Here is a 23,379-nt window from a genome sequence, read left to right as displayed (position 1 = left end):
AGCCTCGGTCCCAGCCTCGGTCCCAGCCCCGGCCCCAGCCCCAGCCTTAGCCCCAGCCTCGGTCCCAGCCTCGGTCCCAGCCCCGGCCCCGGCCCCAGCCTCGGCCCCGGCCCCAGCCCTAGCCTCAGCCCCAGCCTCGGTCCCAGCCTCGGTCCCAGCCCCGGCCCCGGCCCCAGCCAGGCCTAGGCTGAGAAGGTCTGGCCTATAGGCTACATTTACTCACCAAAGCTATATCCACAAATCAAGCTAATAGCCAAATATGAAATTTATTTTCTTTAAAACAAAGACATAAATCTAATACAGAGACCATCAATCAATATTTAAACATTTGGAGAGAAGAAATGATAATCAGTATATAGGAGATTTTTAAACTAGCAATAGATAATGCAGCATCTACATACCCTGATGTACAGTATGTAAGCTTAGTGCTTGGCTAAGGAGGTAACTGTGTGATCAATAACAAGCCTATAATTTGTTTTTTATTTAATGTTGGATAAATGCAAGTGTACATCTTATACTTCTGAAATGGACATATGCAAAGATTTGATCACTGAATGTAAAGTGATGAAATGTCCACTTATTGTCCACTGCTGGACAGCACTGTACTGAGAACGAGACAGATAAGCAGAAAAAACATAGCCAGGGATAGAATGACCGTGATGACCACCATCGCTCCGCTGCGTGCTGAGAGGCCTTCGTTGATTCCATTGTAGTCAGGCACTAAAAACAGATCAGGAGATGATTAAGCTTTTCTCTCAGGAATGATGCAAAGTTTAAATGAGCAAATCTCAAATAGATGTATTACACTATAAATACTATAAATAGGCTTAGGTGCTTTCTTTCATTTTCCTTTTTATATATATTTTTAATTTTCACTCTGTCGAGCTTGGGATGCTTGAAGGAGAATACTACAGTGCCTTGCAAAAGTATTCTTGAACTTGAACTTTTCAACCTTTTGCCACATTTCAGGCTTCAAAAATAAAGATATGAAATTGTAATTTTTTGTGAAGAATCAACAACAAGTGGGACACAATCGTGAAGTGGAACCAAATTTATTGGATATTTTAAACTTTTTTTTAGAAATAAAAAACTGAAAAGTGGGGCGTGCAATATTATTCGGCCCCCTTCCGTTAATACTTTGTAGCGCCACCTTTTGCTGCGATTACAGCTGCAAGTCGCTTGGGGTATGTCCCTATCAATTTTGCACATCGAGAGACTGAAATTTTTGCCCATTCTTCCTTGTAAAACGACACTCGAGCTCAGTGTGGTTGGATGGAGAGCGTTTGTGAACAGCTTAGCTCTTTCCACAGATTCTCGATTGGATTCAGGTCTGGACTTTGACTTGGCCATTCTAACACCTGGATATGTTTATTTGTGAACCATTCCATTGTAGATTTTGCTTTATGTTTTGGATCATTGTCTTGTTGGAAGATAAATCTCCGTCCCTGTCTCAGGTCTTTTGCAGACTCCAACAGGTTTTCTTCCAGAATGGTCCTGTATTTGGCTCCATCCATCTTCCCATCAATTTTAACCATCTTCCCTGTCACTGCTGAAGAAAAGCAGGCCCAAACCATGATGCTGCCACCACCATGTTTGACAGTGGGGATTGTGTGTTCAGGGTGATGAGCTGTGTTGCTTTTACGCCAAACATAACGTTTTGCATTGTGGCCAAAAAGTTCGATTTTGGTTTCATCTGACCAGAGCATTCTTCCACATGTTTGGTGTGTCTCCCAGGTGGCTTGTGGCAAACTTTAAACGTTAAACTTTAAAAGACTGAATATCTTTGAGAAATGGCTTTCGTCTTGCCACTCTTCCATAAAGGCCAGATTTGTGCAGTGTATGACTGATTGTTGTCCTATGGGCAGAGTCTCCTACGTCAGCTGTAGATCTCTGCAGTTCATCCAGAGACTTGATTACACACAGGTGGATTCTATTTATCATCATCAGTCATTTAGGTCAACATTGGATCATTCAGAGATCCTCGCTGAACTTCTGGAGTGAGTTTGCTGCACTGAAAGTAAAGGGGCCGAATAATATTGCACGCCCCACTTTTCATTTTTTTATTTCTAAAAAAAAGTTTAAAATATCCAATAAATTTGGTTCCACTTCACGATTGTGTCCCACTTGTTGTTGATTCTTCACAAAAAATTACAATTTCATATCTTTATGTTTGAAGCCTGAAATGTGGCAAAAGTTTGAAAAGTTCAATAAAGTTGAATACTTTTGCAAGGCACTGTAAAAGCCAGTTATGCCACTAATTGATGTGGCATCATCAGGGATTGAGCTTGCGATATCATTGACATGGCCAATGCTTAGACAGTTGCACCGCTCAAGAGCCTGGTTATGTTTTTTGGCAATGTAAAATGTGTTGTTGCCTACAAAAATGAAGAGGAAATGTTGGGACCTACTACAGTTTGTAGCAAAGCTGCATACCTTTAGTTTTAATTTGAATGGATATCAGTAATACATTTGGGATCCTGTTAACTGTTTAGGCGTGCAGTTTGCAGTGCTATTTGCTGAGTAAGCTTCAGTTATACCACAGTTAGTTGTAACCATGCATCCATGCAGCATCTCCTGATAATGGTACTCTAAATTACAGATGATAATGATGGATCATCTGATTTAAACAGATTTAAATGAAGTGGCATTTGCATCCAGATTGTTAATTGTTTTTGGTAAAAAAAATCTGTATAAAAAACAAACAACCCCCCCTCAGATAATTGCAGTAATGCACTCAAGGTCATGCAATTTTTGAGGTATTGGTACTGGTGTCCTGATCTCTCACTGTATAAATCTCCATAATTACCTCTACTATCAAAACTAAGAATCAGACCGTGTACACCAAACATCTTGCTGATAGACTACATATAGAGTAAATGTGAGTTTTCCTAAGCTATCACTTTAACCACTTGTAGACATACCTGATCTTGTAGTTGCCATCATGTAGTTACTGATTTCTGATCCAATCTTATAGTGGATCCTGAAAATAGAATATAGGTTTTAGCCAAATACATACACACACCACACGTGAAATCTTGCCGGTCGAGGTTTCCATGCAGTTTTCAGTTTTTACACACTCACTTGTACTCTGTTCCATTGGCAAGGTTCATCAGTTGGTAACCAATGTTTCTGCTGAGTGCAGTCGATCCAGCTTTGTTGCTGTGAGTCGAGCAGCTTGCAACCGTGAAAATATTGGTCAGAGTCTCTGCAATAAGTAAAAAAACGCTCCAGTGTTTACTACCACAGTGTGGACTCTTCAAGTGAAAGAATTACTGTTAGACAAATGCCAAACATTGACATCTGTTAATGGATATTGTCTTGTATTGTGGGTGCTATTCACATTGACTGGCAGATTAAAATGGAAATATCAATATATATATATATATATATCAATATATATATATATATATATATATATATATATACAGTGAGTCCAAGAAGTATTTGATCCCTTGCTGATTTTCTTCGTTGGCCCACTAATAAAGACATGATCATTCTATACTTTTAATGGTAGATGTATTCTTACATGGAGAGACAGAATATTAAAAAGAAAATCCAGAAAATAAATCTAAGGAATATATATTAATTGATTTGTATTTCATGGAGTGAAATAAGTATTTGATCCCTTAGTATTCATTAGCAGTTCTGGCTTTTACAGACCAGTTAGACACTCCCAATCAACTTGTTACCTGACCTGAAGCCACCTGTTCTCACTAATCACTTGTGTGAAAAACACCTGTCCACAGAATCAGACAGATCACACAGATTTCAAGTCTCCAACATGGGTAAAACCAAAGAGCTGTCACAGGACCTCAGAGTCAGAATTGTTGACCTTCACAAAGCTGGAATGGGCTACAAAAAGATTAGTAAGGTGTTGGATGTGAAAGTAACAACTATTGGTGCAATTATCAGAAAGTTTAAAGAGTATAACATGACAATCAACAGACCTCGGCCCGGTGCTCCAAAGAAGATTTCGCCTCGTGGGGTGGCAATGATGCTGAGAACAGTCAGAAATCGTCCTGCAACCACTCGGCAGGAGTTAGCAAATGACCTGAAGGCAGCTGGGACCACAGTTTGCAAGGAAACAATTGGCAACACTTTGCGCAACAATGGATTCACATCCTGCAGTGCCCGAAAGGTACCCCTGCTGAAGAGAGCACATGTGGAGGCGCGCCTCAAGTATGCCAATGATCATTTGAAAGATGAACCAAGTTATTGGGAGAAGGTTTTGTGGTCAGACGAGACCAAAATTGAACTTTTTGGCCTCAACTCCACCCGCCATGTGTGGAGGAAGAAAAATGCTGCCTATGACCCCAAGAACACTGTGCCCACCGTCAAGCATGGAGGTGGAAGCATAATGTTTTGGGGGTGTTTCTCTGCCAAGGGTACAGGGCTACTTCACCGCATCACTGGGAAGATGGATGGAGCCATGTACCGCACAATCCTGAGGGACAACCTCCTCCCCTCTGCCAGGGATCTGAAAATGGGCCGTGGTTGGGTCTTCCAACATGATAACGACCCTAAACATACAGCAAAGGCAACAAAGGATTGGCTCAAGAAAAATCACATTAAGGTCATGGAGTGGCCCAGCCAGTCGCCAGACCTCAATCCGATCGAAAATCTATGGAGGGAGCTGAAGGTCAGAGTTGCCAAGCGACAGCCCACCAACCTTCATGATTTAGAGAGGATCTGCAAAGAAGAGTGGGCCAAAATTCCCCCTGGTGTGTGTGCTAAACTTGTGGTTAACTACAACAAACGTCTCACCGCTGTGCTTGCAAACAAAGGCTTTGCCACTAAGTATTGAGTGTGTTTGGCAAGAGGGATCAAATACTTATTTTCCTCATTGAAATACAAATTAATTAAAATATATTCTTTAAAATTATATTCTGGATTTTTGTCTTGATATTCTGTCTCTCCATGTTAGAATATATCTACCATTAAAAGTGCAGAAGGATAGTGTCTTTATTAGTGGGCAAACAAAGAAAATCAGCAAGGGATCAAATACTTCTTGGACTCACTGTATATATATATACAGTATATATAATTTATTTTTGAAAATTAGTCCTTATGTGATGTTTTATCTACCAACAGCTCCCGGAGGCCCACTCTCCTGCACATTTTGGTTGTTTTTCTGCTTTACCACACCCACTTTAACTCAATAATGGGCTGTTAATCAGCTGATTAAATGAATCACGAGTGTTGAGAGCAGGGAAAACCCTAAAGAGAGTTGTGTTATCATGAAGAACCTTTCATCAAGGTTTCGAAGACATTTAAATGGTTCGTATCAGTATCTCTATTACAAACATGATTCCTTATGAAACCTAAGAAAATAATTATTCTATTGCAGAGGTCTTTAAACCTGGCTCTAAATCCAGTTTCCAGTCCTGGACTTTGTAGTCCCTGGTCGATGTGACACTACGCAGCCAGTCAGTTACATTACCTTGTTCCCTGTACAAAATCCAGGGCTGGAACCTGGAATCATCTTCATGTACATGTTTTCAACTAATACATATGGTTCTTACTATCAATACATACTGTATAAATCCACCAATACGTATTGTTTGCCATCTATGCTACTGTCATCTATTGCCAGTCCATACTGGGCCGGTTTCCTAGACAGGGATTAAGCCTAGTCTTGGACTACAGAGCATTCTGAATGGTGATACCATTGAAAGTAAAATTTGGTCTAGGACTAGGTTTAATCTCTTTCTGGGAAACCAGTCCACTATCATCTACTACCAAGATCTGTTTTTGCCTGCTAATACATAGTACTTTCTACTAGTAATGCTGTAATACTGTTGGTAATCACTGTGATGTTTCCTAGTAGCAATACATACTTGTTTCATTGGTGTTTGCATTCAGGTACTCCAGGTCCACAGTCTGTCCCGCAAATTGACAGGGAGGCAGGCTGAGCAGTAGAGAGTCTGAGAAACGGCCTGTCATTACTCCGTCTTCGACTGATAACACTTTGGCTGTGAATTCTAAAATGCACACAGTTTATTACAGACACCACAAATGAACTACAGGCTTGGTCATTGTAAGAAATGATGCAACTAACTATGCTTTAGCAGTGAATGATTAAGAATAGCGTGATTGAAGGCCCTCCATACCTGCATTGATTAGGAGAACGAATCCCCCAAGGATGAAGAGCACGGATAGCATTTCTTCCCCCAGCGTAGTTCTGCGTACAGTGCAGAGAGTTCTTGAGATAAGAACAAAGAGTGGGAAATAAGGCTAGATGAGCAGGATGGAACAGGTGGAGAAGCCAATTGGATGGGAGGAGGAACAGGTTTAACCAGGTGAATCTGAGATTTCTGAAGTCCCTCCCTATACACCCTGAGGAGGACCGTTGTGTTACAAATCTGCCACACTCTGACTAACAGGACAAGAACGTTTACACCAAACACCCTTATCTTGCGAGCAAAAAGTACAGTGGCATGCCAAAGGTTGGCCATTTCTGGCCAAGATTTCTGTTACTGTGAATAGTTAGGTAAGTAGAAGAACTCATCTCCAAAAGGCATAAAGTTAAAGATGAAATGTTCTTTTCAGTATTTTAAGGTCAAGGTCAGTGTATTATTTTTGCGGAGTGCCATGTGAAAGATTGGAGCTCCCAGATAACTTTGACCAAGACCTCAGATCTTAGTTTGTTAGGGCTATAGCTTACTCACAACTATTAGGAAAATGAAACAGGAAACAATCAGCAGCTTTGGGTTTTCTCATGCCACCTCTCCCATTGTTAAGCATTGAGGAAGATCAGTCAAGCTTTAGGCTTGTATTGCAGCCAGTGGTGCAGGGGACATTTCTCTGGTAGAGTGAAGGTTTCAAAGTGAAGTACCTTTAAAGCAAACAACATACTATTTGTAAAACAGCTGAAGATGAAAAGAGGATGCCTTTACAGCAGGATAATGATCTTATCTGTACACCTCAAAATCCTCTCAAGAGGTGCAAGCTAAAGGTCATGCACTGACCATGCGGGGTGCCCAAACTTTTGCTTCTGGTGCTTAATTTATTAAATATATGTTATTAATGCAATTTAATATAATGTAGTGTGAACTCTACGTTACTTTTACTGTTATTTGGTCTTCAAAGGGAATCTCAGGAGGAGTCTTTGCAGTCAGAATTTACAGATGCTGTGAAGGAGAAATGGAGAAACGGACTAAAGCACACTCTACTTGAATCTGTTTAACTTGCATGCTAAATTTTACTTTACCTTTTCAATGTGCCTTAGACATGGTTTTAGGGAGGACAGGTGTGTGAGGACTTAATTGCGTTATGTATGCGTTACTGCCCTCTAGTGTTAAAGTGTGCTAACTAGGTGAATCCAGAAGGAAATGAACTGGTAACTCCAGTTGGGAGAGCAGTGCACATAAATGTGGAATAAAATACAGTATAGACTTTTTAAGTAGCTTTTATGTTTAAGCCTTATATCATCATTTTGACAGCAATTTGACATGCTTACCAAAATGCACCGCCCAGATACATGAAAAACATATCACAGATGGCCTGTCAATAAAGACAACGACAAAAAAATCCACAAACAGTTGCTGCCAGTTGCCTTTGTGGTCAAAACTAAATTTGCCCTGTTTGACACAGCATCTTTTAATTAATCCCATTTACTTTTATATTTGGATGGGGCTATTTTTGTGAGTGTAGGTTGGAATGCTATTTTGGAATTTTAAAAAGTGGGTATTAAGGTATTGAATTAATTGTGTTTGCATTAATTTACCAGAATTATTAGCAAATTAACCTTATAGGTTTATGGCTTATAGGTTAATTGTCCTACAAACAAGACTTGTGTGTTATTGTTATTAATTATTAGATTTTTTAAACTTTAAAAATTATTTAGGTTAAAACTATATGCCCTATATAACTATATAACTTCTGTTGCAGTTCACCCGCCCTTGAGCGTTGTGTTTGCCCACTGTGTCATCATCGGCTAATAATTAAGCCCTTTTCTGATCTTGAGTCAAAGATGTGTGAAGAACCTGCATAAATCGTTTAGAAATGTTACAGCAGGGACAAGTGTAAATGATTAATCTGTTTAATAAGTGTTAAACAGTGAATCGTGATATCACTTCCAACTCTGAAATGTACAACATGGTTACTGCCGTTCCACACAAAAAACATGCATTTACAAACACAAGTAAATAAGCAAAAAAACAACAACATGATATTAGGTAATCAAGTCATAAAGATAAAGCATGGAAATGATGGAACTTCAAATGCTTCAGACCGCTTCACATGGAAAAGGTAGAAAAAAAATCAAAACACCCTTTTCCACTTCTTTTTTTTCTTCAAGAAGGTATACAGAAAACAAACAGCTAACAAACACTTAGAAAAGAAGAAATGACTTAAGACTAGCGTCTGGACCTAAACAAAACCTGACCACTTGGTAACAAGTGCTACATAATCATGTCAGTGATAACTGCATGCTTCAATTTTTAATTAAAAAAGGCAATGCTTGAGATATTTGCATATTTGAATTCCGATATTGTTGCTAGCTGCAGGCAGGATGTGTTCTCGTTGTCTAATTTGAACTAAATATATACACCTTCATATTGAAACTCCCAGCAGGGATTAGACATGAGAATGGTTATGTAAACAGCATCTTCAAACCATAAAAACATGCCTCCAGGCATCACAGAATGGCGCCATGATGGCCACCATATGAACTGGAAATATCGATTGGCCCGTTTATCTCGTCTGCCAGATCGTGACCCGAGTAGAGACAGCTGGATGAAATGTGTAGCAGTTGTAAAAATAAACTTTTTCCCCTTCTTAGCGTGGAACTGTGTACTTCAGCACTCCAGCAGTGTGGAGGCTATGTGGGAATTGGAAGACATTCCTCTGCACGGGGCGCTCACCCACCAAGCAAACTGTAAACATTGTCATTTTCACTTCTTTTTTGCCCCCAGATTCATCCTGAGCCCCTCAGTGGTGATATGCAGTGCCGTTCCAGCGATACCAGGATCTGAAAATGAGGGATTGCAGGTAGATTACTATATGTTTACTATTTTACCGGCTCTGTACTCAAAATGCAAGACAATATGGGATTATATGAGCTTGTTTACACCTTGCATTAAGATGTGTTTCATGTCTGGATTGTATTTCATGGATTTCATTTCAATTTGATACTAAAAAATGATTTCCACTGTGACCAAACGAGATCGGATTTTACATCCTTGCTAAAAAAAAAAGGCACATCATGTACATACAGTGTTTCTACTTTACTTCTGGTGATCTACTGTAGATATGGTTTCTCATACTCTTTGAAACAGGCCACAAATTGTCTACATTTGTGGATGATTTAACTATCAGCATTTAATTGGAAATTGCCATGCTCCTGCTTATGTAACTGTGTGTGAATGCAGAAAGCACACATCATTTACGCTTGTGTTGAAGATTCATCTCTAACCACCTCTGAGGTGATTTGACTAATTTGATTTGATCTGTTAAGCGTTTTTTGTGCAGCTAAATAAAATCTAAACATGATCTGCTCACCAAAAAACACTTCGATGTATACAGTCTATATGACTGTGGCTCTCAAACCTGCTCCTAAAGACCCAGAGGCCCTGAGGAATGGATTGAAAACCACTACTATAAAAGACCATTTTCACCCTCTAGTGGAGCAGCAGATGTGTGCACCCGTTAAGGCACAGTGAAGCAAATGTGAACACAAATCTGATATAAAATGTTTAGTGTTGTGCTGGTGCAGGTAAGAGAATCTTATTTTCCATGAATTAGTGTCATGCAAATGACTTACCTGAATGATCACACATGCCTCAAACCTATTCTAGCAAATTGTGAAGTAGATTCAGATACAGTGCTTTTTCACTGAATGGTTCTTGGAATTTGGAACCTTTTACCTGCTTTTTCAGTACCTGCCCACTCGTGGTCCCAAGCATGCAGAGTAGAGACTAAAATGTGCAGCATATACCAGCCATTTATAAAATTCTCCAAGCTTTAGTAGCGATCATGACTGTTTTTATCCGGAATGGCAGTTCATACAATTCTGCCATGTCTTTTGAATTGGTGACAGTGTTTTGCATTATTTTGGGCTATTTCCACTATTTGGAGCTGTGGTAGTGGAAAATTAACCAAATACCAGGTAGCACAAAGCGAGTAGAGCTGAGTAGTGTAAATACCATGCAGTGGAAAAGCAGCACTGTTTAACTGTGTTGTTTCTGACACTGCATAACACTTCTACATATCTATCTACAATGGAATTGCAGGCTTCAAGATTCTACTTGCTACTACTATTGTTTGCTATGAAAAAATGAATGGCACTTATTAATAATAATACACTGTATAAATAAATGCAAAGTGCTCTATTAATAGTAATGCCATTATTATATATTACAGAGATCATACAAACCACAAAAGCAGATATATTTGAAATGACATAATGGATCAGTAGGATTTCATGAAATAAATATGATTTGCTCGTGTAGTTTGTAGATAATTAGAGATAATTAGTGGGGTATAATCTTCCAACTGTTTGTTATGCTAGCTTTGTAGCTTAGTTGACACTGAGTGATCAACTTTTGCAATTGGGGGAGTTTGAAGTTGGAGCTGTGTAATCAAAACGAGGGTTTTTACCCTGTAGGAGTGAAGGATTGGTTGACTCCCTGTGATGTCAGAGGGCTGGAGGAAGAAGACAGGTTGTTGGGGGAAGAGCCACGGCTAGGGCTGTTAGGAGAAGAGCTGCTCGACACTGGGGAGGTGGGACAAATATACATTACATTTGGGGTGAAATATTTCTATATCCAATAAATGATGTGTTTGTTCAGTACTTCAAATCAGACCCACCTCCTCCTGAAGCAAGAGGACTGAACGGCCTGGGAGGCTAAAAGGAAGAGAGACCCAAGTTATTTGAAGACCTTGCGAGCAGAAATGTGGTTCAATAACTTTTTTAATAGTTAAGAAGTGCAAAAACAGAAATGTACTACTGTTACTACTACTGCAACACTAATGTATGTGTATCTCCAAAAGAAACTTTATAGGAGATGGAACAAACCGTCGCAAGTTTCAATGTAAGTGAATGTAAGTAATGGTGGACTAAATCAGACCAATTAAGTACATTTGAAGCATTTCTATTGGTCCATTCATCATCAAAGTTTTGAGAAAGTGTCAAGGATAACTGCCAGATTCAAGATGACAGTGACAATATAATACATAACCCCTCAGACTCACCAGCCTAGCATTGTAGTTATGTGTTTTTATAGGTGAGGTGGACACTGGGCAGAAGATCCTCTTTTCCTTCTGCCGCCGGTTGCAGAACCAGACCCGCACCACTTCCTTCTCCATCGACAGCTGCTCCGAGATCATAGTGATCTCCTCAGAATTTGGTTTGGGATTCTAAAAGGAGTGGATAGACTGGTAATATATCAAAACAGACAAATCCTAATCTACTTGTTAGATCCTGGCTATACCAGCTAACTTACACCTACTGTTCAAGGACATCAAATACTCACGTCTATGAAGCGTTTCTCCAATGTCATTTTGATATTGGTCTCAATACTGGTCCTCTTTTTCCTCTTCCTCCCATAACCCTCCATGAGAGGTGGTAGGGTTGCAGGATTGGCCATCGAATCAGATGGAGAGTTTTCTGCAGAGAGGGGCAAAGCATCAATGATTAAAACAACACAATTCTTCAGGTGTTCTTTGTGGAAAAGTGGTACCAATCAATGCTCACATTAGTTTGGGTCACTGTGTTAAATGTGTTTACCTGCATCACTCAGCCACTTCTCCAGGAGGGGTTTGAGCTTGCACATGTTCTTGAAGCTAAGGTTGAGTGCCTCAAATCGGGAGATGGTGGTCTGACTGAAGTCATTACCATAGAGCTTCCCCATAGCCAGACCCACGTCACCCTGAAAGAGCCATCAAACATCAGATACCCAACACAGTAAAGGTGCATTTGCGATATTTCCTAAGCTGTAAGCTTTGAATGAGTTAAAAGATTTATGTAAATGATGTTATTGCCTGTGTGAAGCCCAGCTTGATGCGTCTCTGTTTAAAGGACTTTGCAAACTGTTCCAGCTCCTCCAGGTCACTGGGTTCATCCTGCTGCGAGGGGCCTACATGCTTAGGCACCTGTAAATGGGACATGTCCAAGTGGCCATCCATAGAAGATCCAGTCAAGCCTGTTCGACTCATTGCCTGTGAAGAGAAAGGCAGTTGTTTAAAACAGGTATGGGGTATAATTAGTGCAGATAACAATACTGTGGCCATTTTCAATCTAATGTATATCTGACCTATCCATATTGTTTTACAAGTCCATGCAGTAATTTTAATTCATTACTATGTCATTAGAAATGAACAGAATCACAACACTGCAACTGTGGAAAGAGCAGATCTTATTACTTTTCATAAGGTTTTCTGGGATCCCAAAAAACAGCAAATCCCATGTGTAAACCCTGTTGGTAAAAAAGTTACCACCTTGTTCCAAGTCCCAAAATCCCAAAAGAGTTTAACAGATTTCCAGGTTTTTTTTTGTTGCAACAATTTCATTAATTCTTTGCTTGGCCTGTAGGTACATGTGTGAGGCCACTGGGCTTTTGTTTTTTCTTCAAAGTACTGAGAAGTGTTCAGAATTTTAAAAGAATGACCATGACACTTCGGATGTGGCAGACAGAGTTTAGGCTAAAAAGCATGACTTATTTACCATTAGTTTAATTAGTATGCAAGTTTACCTGAGGAGTAAGGGCCAGGCCAGGCTGGTGCTGAAGGAGGCCTGACTGGGCTTGAGAGGGAAGGGAAAGGAGATTTGGCTGCAGCAGTGCTGTGAGATAGTAAAAGTAAAGGCAAAGCTTTGTATGAAATTTTAATGTACACATATGCTTTAATGTGCAAAACTAATTGAATTATTTAAGCTTATAAGTGTGTTGTATAAGTGTACCCATGGTCATTGACCATGCGTGACGATTCCTGTGCTTGTAACCAGTGTACCAGCATCAGCATTACATTACATATACTAGTTATGGGTAAATAATCACAACCATGATGACCTTTATCAAATGGAAACTAGTTCCATAATCAAACATGCTAACATGACTAATAACAACTGGAAACTAGCACCATGAATAAACATGCTAACATGGCTAATGGTTGAATAAGATCCTGCACACATTTGCACACACTTCCAGGCTGTACCAGATGCTGACTGACCTTGATGTGTGGGCTGACCCTGGGAGAGGAGGAAGGAGGAAGAGGGTGTGAGGTGTGATCCAGACATGAGGACCAACTGGGGTAGGTGTAGTGATGGCAGCTCCTGCGAACACATTACACACAATGGCTTTTAGAATTCCAATGGTGTCCACTGCATAGCTAAATGTGCACTGGAATAGCCATTAATAGCACCATCATCAAATGATGTACTTAATTGATTTGAAATAGAAAGGATAATGGTGTACCCCAGGCAGCTGCCCTGTTGGCACTGGTGACCCCTGTGTTAGGTGGCATGCCTTATGTGATGAGGTGGAGTGGGGAGAATCGTTCAGGTCCTCTGTCTTTATCTGTCAACCAAGACAAACGTAGGTTAGCCTCATGTCTTAAAGCAACAGCTTGGCAAAATTTATTTTAATAATTATAAAAATTAGCCAACACCCTGTTTGAAAGCATATCTGTAACAGAGTAAAATACATTTTTATAGTGTTATGGCACAAATGCATCTGTTACTGATTAATATAAACATGGGTATTGCATTGCTTTTCATAATCTGAACTTTCAAAAATCTTCTAGATACTGTTTATCTTAAAATTGTCTGTACATATTTCCTGGTTATTGAAAAGGCTGTTGCCTGCTTAAAAAGTTTTTGTATGAAGCCCATTTTACTACTATACTGTACCATACTATATTATATTAGAAACAAAAGTAAAGTACAATTTCTACATCAGGTCAAGTTAAGTGAAACCTTTCTTACTGTGTCAAGTGCATAGCTCCAGTACAGAATGGTCAAGGGACTTGCTGCTCTAGTTTTAGGGGGCTTCTTGTTTTTAGGAGTATAATTGGCACATCACCCCTGCATGTGTGTGTAGCCTCTTATAGACAAAAACAACTGGCATTTTGTTTTACTGATTTTGTGACTAATAGGTTGTCCACCATTCAGAAATAAGGAGCTGTTGGCCAGTTATGCTGAAGATGTCCCACCCTGTTTAACAGGATTTTGTGGCAAGTATAAACACAAAGCATTTACTGGTGAAAGTATCCTGGTAATGTCCTGGTAATGATTTTGAGTGTAAATTAAGCTTATAGAATACTGTGGACTAAAGCCAACATTGAGGATTAAAAGTTGGTTAGTGTTACTTTTTTTATTTTTGCTGTATCACATACATGTATTGATAGCAGTATGTCACACAGGGAAACCCCATAAACAAGTCTACATGAAGTGTATGGTTGTTTTACATGCAGTGCAATGTCACACACCATTGATCGACTAAATCAGGTCTAAAGGTAAAATTGTGCACAATTTTGACTAATCATTGCTGTACATAGGAGGTAAAGGAATATGTATATAATATGCTCTGTGACTGATCAGCAGCTGATTCTATTCATTCAAAAGTGTGATAAGCCGTGTTTTAAACTTTATGGCCTAAACTGTAAGATGGTAACGCATTGTTTTATATGTACATCGTCACTGTCATGCAAAAACCTTGCCATTTTTTGTTTTGACGTAATTAAATTCTGGTATATTTATGATTTTTACAAAAAGTCTGGAAAAATGAAGAAAACTTACAAACTTATTGTAAAAATCAGAAATATACCAGAATTTAATTATATCAAAACAAAAAATGGCAAGGTTTTTGCATGACAGTGACGATATACATATAAAACAATGCGTTACCATCTTACAGTTTAGGCCATAAAGTAAAAAAAATAAAATAAAATAAATATCACACCACACCAAGACCAGTAAGGCTGCTTGACTTGTTTAACGGGAGGGAGCTTTTGAAAAACATCCCTTCCCTCCCCTCAGGCTGCAGCCTATGCAAATGACTCCAGAAGCCAGAGGCTAGTTCCTGTACATGGAACACACTGCAGTCTTCTACATAAGATCAGATGACAACGCATCTCTTCATGACGCACCGAGCTAATTATGGACATGGACCACTTAAACCCTAAAACTTCTTCGTCTTGTAAAACTAACACTGTTAAAATGTTACACTGTGTCAGAAGAAGAACAGCTTTAGTAGAAGTTGTGTTTGATGATGCATAGAGAGACACAAAGGAAACAGGCGGTCCACAGCATTTACCTGTCGTGTGAAGTCAATTCCATTTTGTTCAATATCTGTTGAGAGAAGAGAATATTGTTAAGTAGCATCTATTAGAGCCCACACCTCAAACCTTCACCCTTAACCTCAGTGTCATAGTAGTTACCAAGTAATAACAAGACCTACGATTGAATAAGCCCAACATGCACTCTAAAACATGAAGGGTTCTGTGCACAGTATAGAAGAGCCATTTTTGGTTCCCTAAAACATTTAGAATTATTGTTGGTTAGAGAATTATGTTTGTAAATAAAATGCATGTGAAGAACACTTTATAATTTGAAAAAAAAAAACTTCACAGTTTAAAACAGATGAAACTCTTGAGAATTAAAGGTGTCTTTGTGCAGTTCTGTACTGAATGAATGACTGAAAAAAGACTGAATGCTGTTTTGGGGAATCGTTTTTGAACATGTGGTGTGAGTGTGAAGAACCATTCAGAATTTAAAGTACTTCTACATAATGTCAGTTTCTAGGAAGAAGCCTAAATCAGTATAGAACTTTTATATTATGTGAAAGATCTTTACAAATCTCTCCAGACATGGTTCTCTTATATCGTCGCTCAAAGAAAACTCTTTGCGGCTCTTTTTTGCATAAATACATTATGTGGAGGTTCTTTAAACTTTAGAAAGGTTCTTCACACTCGTACATCTCATTTAGGAAGGGTTCTTTCAATAACTAATTGTAAAAAGATTGTTTAAGCGACAAAAAATGGATTTTATTTTTTATTTTTTTTTACAGTTGTGGTGAGTGATATTCCAGTGTAGTATAGTCTCTTCCACATTTTTTAAATGGTTCATTCTTGTCAGTTTTCATCTCTCCAGGACTGTCGGGGGCTTCTGTTTATGGCTCTGGATTCCGTTCACCCTGTGCATTGGATCTGGGGGGTTCAAAGGTCTCCAGTGGCAGGTAATCTCTCCTAATTTGACATTCAAATAGGCCGGTGTGAGGCTGTGGTTAGCGCATCAGTGCTTGCTCATCCCGCGCTATGGAAATCGACCCTTCTCCCCGAGCCAAACTTCCAGTATGGAAATGAATCGCCCATGCAAATGCGCAGGTATCCACAGCAACCTTTCGCAGGCCCTCACATTTGAATGTTTACAAACCCCCAGGTGCATCTCTTAGTTGTTTCTTCTCTGTTGTGGTCTTTTTCTTTCACTCTTTCACGCTCTATCTCTCTCTTTTTCGCTCTCTCACACACAAAAACTACACATATACAAACAATTAAATGGTTGCCTTAAAATGCTGACTGAAACCTGTTCCAGCTACATACACATCTCACGTCATAAGTAACAGTATTCAAAGGGGAAAGCTGTAAAGCTTGCATTTCAAATCCACCATTTGTCTTTGTCTTTATGGTGGTTTTATGTTGTAGTCAGGGTTGCAGATTTGGTCTGGTAAGTGTGTGTGTGTGTATGGTGTGTGGGATGGGGGTGACATCAGTAGACACTACATCAGTAGACACTATATGCAGTAATTTAGAAGTAAATCTAGGTAAAGCCTCAGCGATCCATTGCCAGATGTCACAGAGAACGTAACTGGCCTTGCTCTCTCTGGGTGGGTAGGATGCCCCCCCTCACTCACACTGCACAATAGCTAGTGGGTTGGAATTGGAAATTAGTAAAATTGGGGTGAACAATCTTGGTGAACAAGAATGACTAAATTCTCAGGAAATGTAATGCTATGTCAATATAAAACAAAAATCAAGCAACATTATTAGCAGGTGTACGAACAGTACAGAGTTTTACTGCTTAATGGCATTTTTATCATTGCCACTAAAAATCTTATTATAATGTACATGCTGCTGTATTGTTTTAGGAGAATAACTATAATGAAGAATGGAATAAATAAACAAAATTATCCCAAATCAAAATGTGATGGAGACATGTCTCCCCAACCCACCCTTAAAATTGCACCAGTAATCAAGCTGTTCAGCTTTTAAAAAGAGTTCTTTTTGAGATGAACACTTTTTCCCCTTTTAGATTTTAGTTTTTCAAAATGTATTTGATTCCAATTATTATTGTGTGAATAACACAATTAATTTAATGTATTTTTTTAGTTTACTTACTTCTTCAGGATGGTAGTGTGTGCTAATAGTAAGCAAACTACAACTAAATCACCCTTGTACACCAGAAACATTCAGGATACCCTGCTGTATTATTTCTCTGAATAAGGCATGTTCTGAACTTGCAATGTACAGATACAGCATACAGATGCATATTTTTGTGTTTAGTGACACCTGAACGGATCTCTAGGCTGTGCTTTGTCAATTCACTCTAAAAAGATAACAGATGCTTTGACTGGTTTCATTCCATTTCAATTCTATTAAATTTTCTTTGAACTTCTGACAAACACTTTTTTGGTGAACCTTTCCTAGATTACGTCTGTAGTAGTTCTGCTGTGTCTTTTATTATGTTACTTTTTTGTATTGGTTGATAAAGAAACATTTTTTATGTCCTATTACAATCAAGTACACTTTCTTATAATCTCATAGTGATCATCAGAGCTGCATCCCTACAGCACGGTTTGAACTAAGACAATCACTAAAATAGTTTATCATCACTGCTAACAGTAAAATTTCACCAATATTTGTGCTCTTGTTTGAGTTGTATTGCGTCCATTATTGTTACACTGTATTACAGTTGGTGCTATAGAAGCATTTATTACTATGCAACAGCCAATCATCTTATTACAAATGAAACTGTGCACCTGACCTTACGATTTGTAACTGAACCCAGCTATTTGATATTACAGGAAACACTGCAACACAAAACGTGCATTTTCCAAATTGGGCTCTCTTGGAATCCAATTTCCTCATATCAGAAGCTGTTGTTCCGTACCGAGGTAACTATCCTGTGCTTCAGGACTGCCTCAGGGTATGAACGCTTTACCGCAAACAACCCCTCCACCATGCACCCACACATCCTGGTAGACTGCATGTCCATCATGAACATCACATCCTAGAGCTACATACACCCTTCTTGCTTGAGCCATCCACAATAAGACAAGATTCACTGGTCGTAAGAAAAGACTTCATAAGAAACACACACGTTCATGTAGTTTTAAGGTTACATAGTTGCTGGATATATTAGTTAGTGTAAGTCTTATATTGCACATTTACTTCCGGTAAATTAATAAAGCTTTTTGTAGCTTTCGTTTTGTAACAAGGTGTACTATGACATTTTGGTTCAAATAAGAATATGATCAGAATATGAAGCTTGGGTTGGACCAGTCTAAATAATTGGTTGAATTCAACTTATAGTAAGCTAAAAATGTTCCATAGTTTAATAGAGTTTATTAGAATATAGACTGTTTAGTCTTCTGTTATGATTAGTTATACTTTGACATTTATGTTAAACTAGAAAAAAAACGTTATATCATTTTGCATTTTAATATAGAACTCGAAGTGTAGGAGTTTGATTGTTATACAATTACATTCTAGTTAAACTAGGATAAATAGTATATTTTGTGGTTAATTAGCGTATAAAGAGTATGCAGGGCTAATTAGCTTATAAAACACCAGTCTAAAAATTCATTTAGACAAGAAGTACAATAGTACAATATTCTTTATACTGCAAAACTATTACATCATAAAAAATCATTTCATACTTTGTGTCACACTTTTAAAGTCCTGTAAATAGGTTTATGTCATGTTATTAGTTTACTACACAAAAGAAAACATTCATTCATGGTCTGTCTGACATAGTTTAGCTGCAAACAAAATAAATTCAGTGGAAACAAAGCTAAGACAGGGGTCTGTGATGTAGTTGTTACAGTTGAGAATGTCACTAAGGGATTTGTATAGACTTGTCTGAGAAGGAGACCGTGACGGCAAAGACAAAGAACACAACCCTGTCACTGGTCAAAACCACAAACGGCTCTGACAACAGACAAACGGCACGCTGCAGCTTTCTCGTGAATCCGTCTCAACCAAACGCAAAGATCAGCCAATTAAAGTCAACAACAATTAGTTCCAAATAAAACCAACCACTGGAAATAAGCCATCAAATATATGCTTTATATCAAACAACCCATTGACCTCAACACTTGAACGTCCAATTACATGTGATAATCAGAACAACATCAGACCATATTGTAGATTATAATGTAATTTTTTAAATACAATACAGACTATAATCATAAAATTCATGTTAGAGTTCATGTTAGAAATCTGAAACTGAACACTAAAGTAACTTAAGCCTGACCACAAAGTTACAAAGTTCCTTTTCATTCAAAGTCTCTCCTTTGTTTATTAGAGTACTTTATAAGATAAGTTTTAAGAGTCTATTTTTTTTAAGTAAAATTTTTCTATAATTGTTGTTATATAAACTCTGCTGCACTATTTCTCCGTTGTTTGTAAGCTTCGACTGTACATTTGTTTTATTACTCTATGTTAAACTCTTCTATAATTGTTGCTATAGAAACTCTTCTCATCTCAGTATTGCTTCAATAACTGTGTGCTGTTTTGTTTTATTATTCATAAGTTTTTAGTTATTGTTGAAATTTAGCTACAGAAATGTGTGCTCTTACAAAGCTTCGCCTTAGTTTGTGTCTTAGTAATATAAAACTGTGACCTACAACAAGTGATACAATTACATCTAATGCCTAATTTTGCCAGTCACAAACTATCATATGCTATTCATAAAAATAATAATTATAATACATGTCTTTTTCACTTTAAGTAGCAGCTTCTTACAAAGAAATGCTAATGTCCTCCTCTGTATCTTCCAGCTTTCCTGTTAAATTCCATCAAACTCCTGTTGGTAAACAGCATGCTCCAAAAACAGCCAAACTGAACCAACCGTGGCTTACCTGTGTGTTCATGCGGCGGATCCCTCTGCTCCACAGCCTCTGTGCTCATCTTAATATCTGTAAATGATAAATACAGCTGATTTTCCTACAGGATCACAACTTTATGCGGACACTGGGGCCAATTCATGGCACGGGCCCCACGGTCAGTAAAATGATCTTGAGGTTTATTCTAATAGCCCCGACTTTCAAATGGTCTCCCTTTATGTAAAAGGCTTGTTGTAATATTCATAAGAGCCTAGGTGTTCCCGGCCTTGGGCTTTCCTCTCTAATCTCTTCTAGTCAAAAACATTTAAATCGGTCAATATGCCGCGCCAACAAGTGACCAAGTCGAGCGATATGATTCTGGCTGTAGAGAATGGAACATGAGCATTGGGGAAGCGGCTGCTCCCGAGCATGCTCGATGCTATCGAGTATAGTTTTAGCTCTCACCTTGGCCAGGGGAGTGCGAAAGTATCCCTTTTCTGGTCTTCTGCGTCTTCTCCAAGGTCTTGCACGTAAGAAAGAGCAAAAAGGCCTCTAGATGCTAAGAAGAAACTTTAAACATTTGGCAAAGTTGGTCAGTGGAGGAGTATTCACCTTTTTCACGATCCCACATGAGCTGATAGACAGGCGATTTGCATAAGGCCCACGGTGCGTCCTATCCACACTCAGCCATTTTGCATAAAACAACAAAGGGGGGAGATGGCAAACTTTGAAAAAAGATCCAGAGCATGTGTGCCTTCTCCTGCTCCAAAATGTGTGTGTTTCTTGCCAGTGTTTATACTGATATGCCGCCATGCTTGTGAATGGCTATACAGGCTGCCTGTTTTCTACAGGTACGGTATCTGGCTTGCAAATCATGTAAAGGCTAGGGGAGTCCACTATGAAGGAGGGGTCTCACTGCTGACACTTACATAGTTCTTATACTCACCTGAGGGGAGTAATACTTGCTGTATTTTTGATGTAAAATCTTTCAAATAGAACCTGTTATAGACCTACTGCAGTTTTCCTGGGGGTTCTGTATAGAAACATGACCAATCAAATAAGTAACCATATAAATGTTTCAGTGGTTGGTTAAAAGGCTCTGTGAAAGAAAACCTCTTATATATGGATATTTACTGAATCTTTTAAGACAAAGTTCTATATAGCAGCAAAACAAAACTCTGTTTTAACGGGTCAAAAGAACCAACTACTGAACAAGTCTTTTACATTTACATTTTTGCATATTGTCTTATTGTTTTATAAATGACTATGTTCGACTAATGCAGGGTAAAATATATTTGTGGAGCTGTTTTTATGTAATTTAACAGAATCCAAATAGAACATGCTCCTGGTCATATTATCATAATCACTATTATCATAGTAATATCTGTAACCTTTGACCATATTCACTTACCATACTCACCAAATTCTGAAAGATATTTCTGCAGATTCACCCTGCAGACGTTTTTCATCAGAAATGGTCTTTGATGTTTCACACCAGTATTAATTGAATCACTTTTGGTAATTGTAATATAGCACAGTTTTGATGCCCATACTAGATCCTCCTCAAGGTGGGGTTAGTTTTAATAGTGATAAAATAAATCCTTCCAAAATACAGTATGATAATTCACATCCCCTGTATCAATTCAAAACAAAAAAATCATCAAAACATGCCATAAATGTATATAAACAAAATTCTGTTCTACTGTAGAATAAAGTTGCTGTTTGATAGCATTTTGTCACAAATATATATTTTGATGCAGATATTCAGATGTGTATAGGTTGGAAAGTTTTTTTGGTTCAAGCAACATAAAGTTGTACTGAATTAATTGTGGTGTGCAATTCATAGTCTAGTTTTAACAAGCCCCTTAGTCTGTTACTGTTATGTGTGGGTAAAGCTGTGACATTTGCACTCACACCACTGAATTTGGCAGAGATGTGCAGGTTGTTTGTACATAATCTTATTGGAATACATCTCAGATTATTTTGCAACAAAATTGAGATTCAGTTACTAGTGTCTATATACTCCTCTGCACCCTTAGGTAGCCCTTATTTGACGCCTGATCCAGGTAATGAAGGCCTTCAGATGATTCATTCAAGTAGGTTAGATCAGTCAAGTATGTTAGATCCCAACTCTACAGGGTGGTAAATCTCCAGGACCACAATTGGGTAGCATTTGGTGTATAAGAATGTTTTCTGTAGTTAGAAATTATTGTAGGGTGATACAGTTGGATTAAGTAGCCAGCCGATCTAGGCTACATTATAGTTTTTAAACTGTTATTCAATTTTATAATGATATTTAATAACCGAATTAGATTACTACTGTAGCTGACTTCTGCTGCTAGATGTGACTTTTGGCCCCATTATGCTACTTTGTTTGAACAGGACATCCTGAAAAGGCAGATTCATGGCTGCAGGCAAATGTACCAGCTATGGTGTGCAGTTGTAGACAACTAACACTAGAGAGCAGTGTTGAAATCAGAAATTACACAGATGGGTTGGCAGAATACGGAGATTAACACATTTGAAACAGAGATGACTAACATATACATTTTTAGCAATGTTTTTCAAGATACCTCTAAAAAGCCATCCAGGTCCACCCAGTACAGTTACACCCTTCCACCCACCCTCACCCACCCTGGTCTGACCTTAAAATAGCTGAGATATACAAATTCCTCGAAACAGTCAATAGATACTAATATATACATTAAAAATAAGTCAATTAAATTAAATTAAATAATTAAATAAAGGGAATATAGAGATAACCAATTACCTTTACTGTGGTGCACTTAGCAGATCCGACTGCTGAGTCTCTAGGAAGAAAGCAAAAAAGGGTGTTCAATTTTCAAAGATATTGCCGTGTGTTACCTCTAAGTGTGTCTCCTTTTTTCAAGATACAAAAATAAAGCAACATCTTTAATCCAGTGTTTAAATGAAGGTGGTGTGGAACCTTTCTACTGACTTAAAATAAGACGTCCTGCTAGAAGGGTGCAAAATGCAAAAGCATCAGAATACTCAGCTGAGAAAGTAAAATATTTGGGGATTAGACCAAACAAGGGCATTAGGGGACAAGGTATAGTTTTACAAATAACAATGAAAGAAAAACAGTCAAAAACAGAATGCCAAAAAGATTTTAAAGCTGGACAGGACCAAAACATGTTAGAGAGGGAAGCTGGGACTTGGGAGCAACAGTAACAGAGAACATCAAGATCTGGGTTGAGTTTAGTTTAACCTTTGTCCAGTGTACTGGATGGAGCAATTTAACTGAATAAGGTTGACTAACTGAAGAAGTATGGATGCGATGAATAACGCTTTCCCAAACCTCTTGCTCGACAGTAAAATG

At 38.4% G+C, this 23,379-nt stretch overlaps 2 protein-coding genes and 1 long non-coding RNA gene across 3 annotated transcripts; 1 reads left to right on the top strand and 2 right to left on the bottom strand.

Annotated features, from left to right (window-relative positions):
• Positions 1–247: 247 nt before the first annotated feature.
• Positions 248–6,255, bottom strand: upk2 (uroplakin 2). Its single transcript, XM_072693879.1, has 5 exons — positions 6,111–6,255; positions 5,838–5,981; positions 3,082–3,205; positions 2,922–2,980; positions 248–720 (listed from the first exon to the last, which is right to left on the bottom strand). Exons 1-5 carry the CDS (start codon positions 6,160–6,162, stop codon positions 578–580), a joined length of 522 nt encoding a protein of 173 aa, XP_072549980.1. The 5' UTR covers positions 6,163–6,255; the 3' UTR covers positions 248–577.
• A 1,981-nt stretch (positions 6,256–8,236) lies between these two features.
• On the bottom strand, positions 8,237–20,611 carry pou2f3 (POU class 2 homeobox 3). Its single transcript, XM_072693859.1, has 13 exons — positions 20,505–20,611; positions 20,076–20,132; positions 15,252–15,286; positions 13,413–13,514; positions 13,168–13,270; positions 12,693–12,781; positions 11,983–12,159; positions 11,729–11,870; positions 11,475–11,608; positions 11,194–11,358; positions 10,810–10,846; positions 10,600–10,714; positions 8,237–8,971 (listed from the first exon to the last, which is right to left on the bottom strand). Exons 2-13 carry the CDS (start codon positions 20,122–20,124, stop codon positions 8,932–8,934), a joined length of 1,188 nt encoding a protein of 395 aa, XP_072549960.1. The 5' UTR covers positions 20,125–20,132; positions 20,505–20,611; the 3' UTR covers positions 8,237–8,931.
• Positions 11,665–15,792, top strand: LOC140574139 (uncharacterized). Its single transcript, XR_011980706.1, has 5 exons — positions 11,665–11,911; positions 12,040–12,190; positions 13,146–13,248; positions 14,092–14,169; positions 14,975–15,792. It is a non-coding gene; the product is annotated as an uncharacterized lncRNA (long non-coding RNA).
• Positions 20,612–23,379: the final 2,768 nt, after the last annotated feature.

This window comes from Salminus brasiliensis, chromosome 1 (assembly GCF_030463535.1).
Source record: "Salminus brasiliensis chromosome 1, fSalBra1.hap2, whole genome shotgun sequence".
Classification (NCBI taxonomy): Eukaryota; Metazoa; Chordata; class Actinopteri; order Characiformes; family Bryconidae; genus Salminus; species Salminus brasiliensis.
Note: the sequence above shows the minus strand (reverse complement) of the source record. Positions and strands in the feature narration are given on the sequence as shown.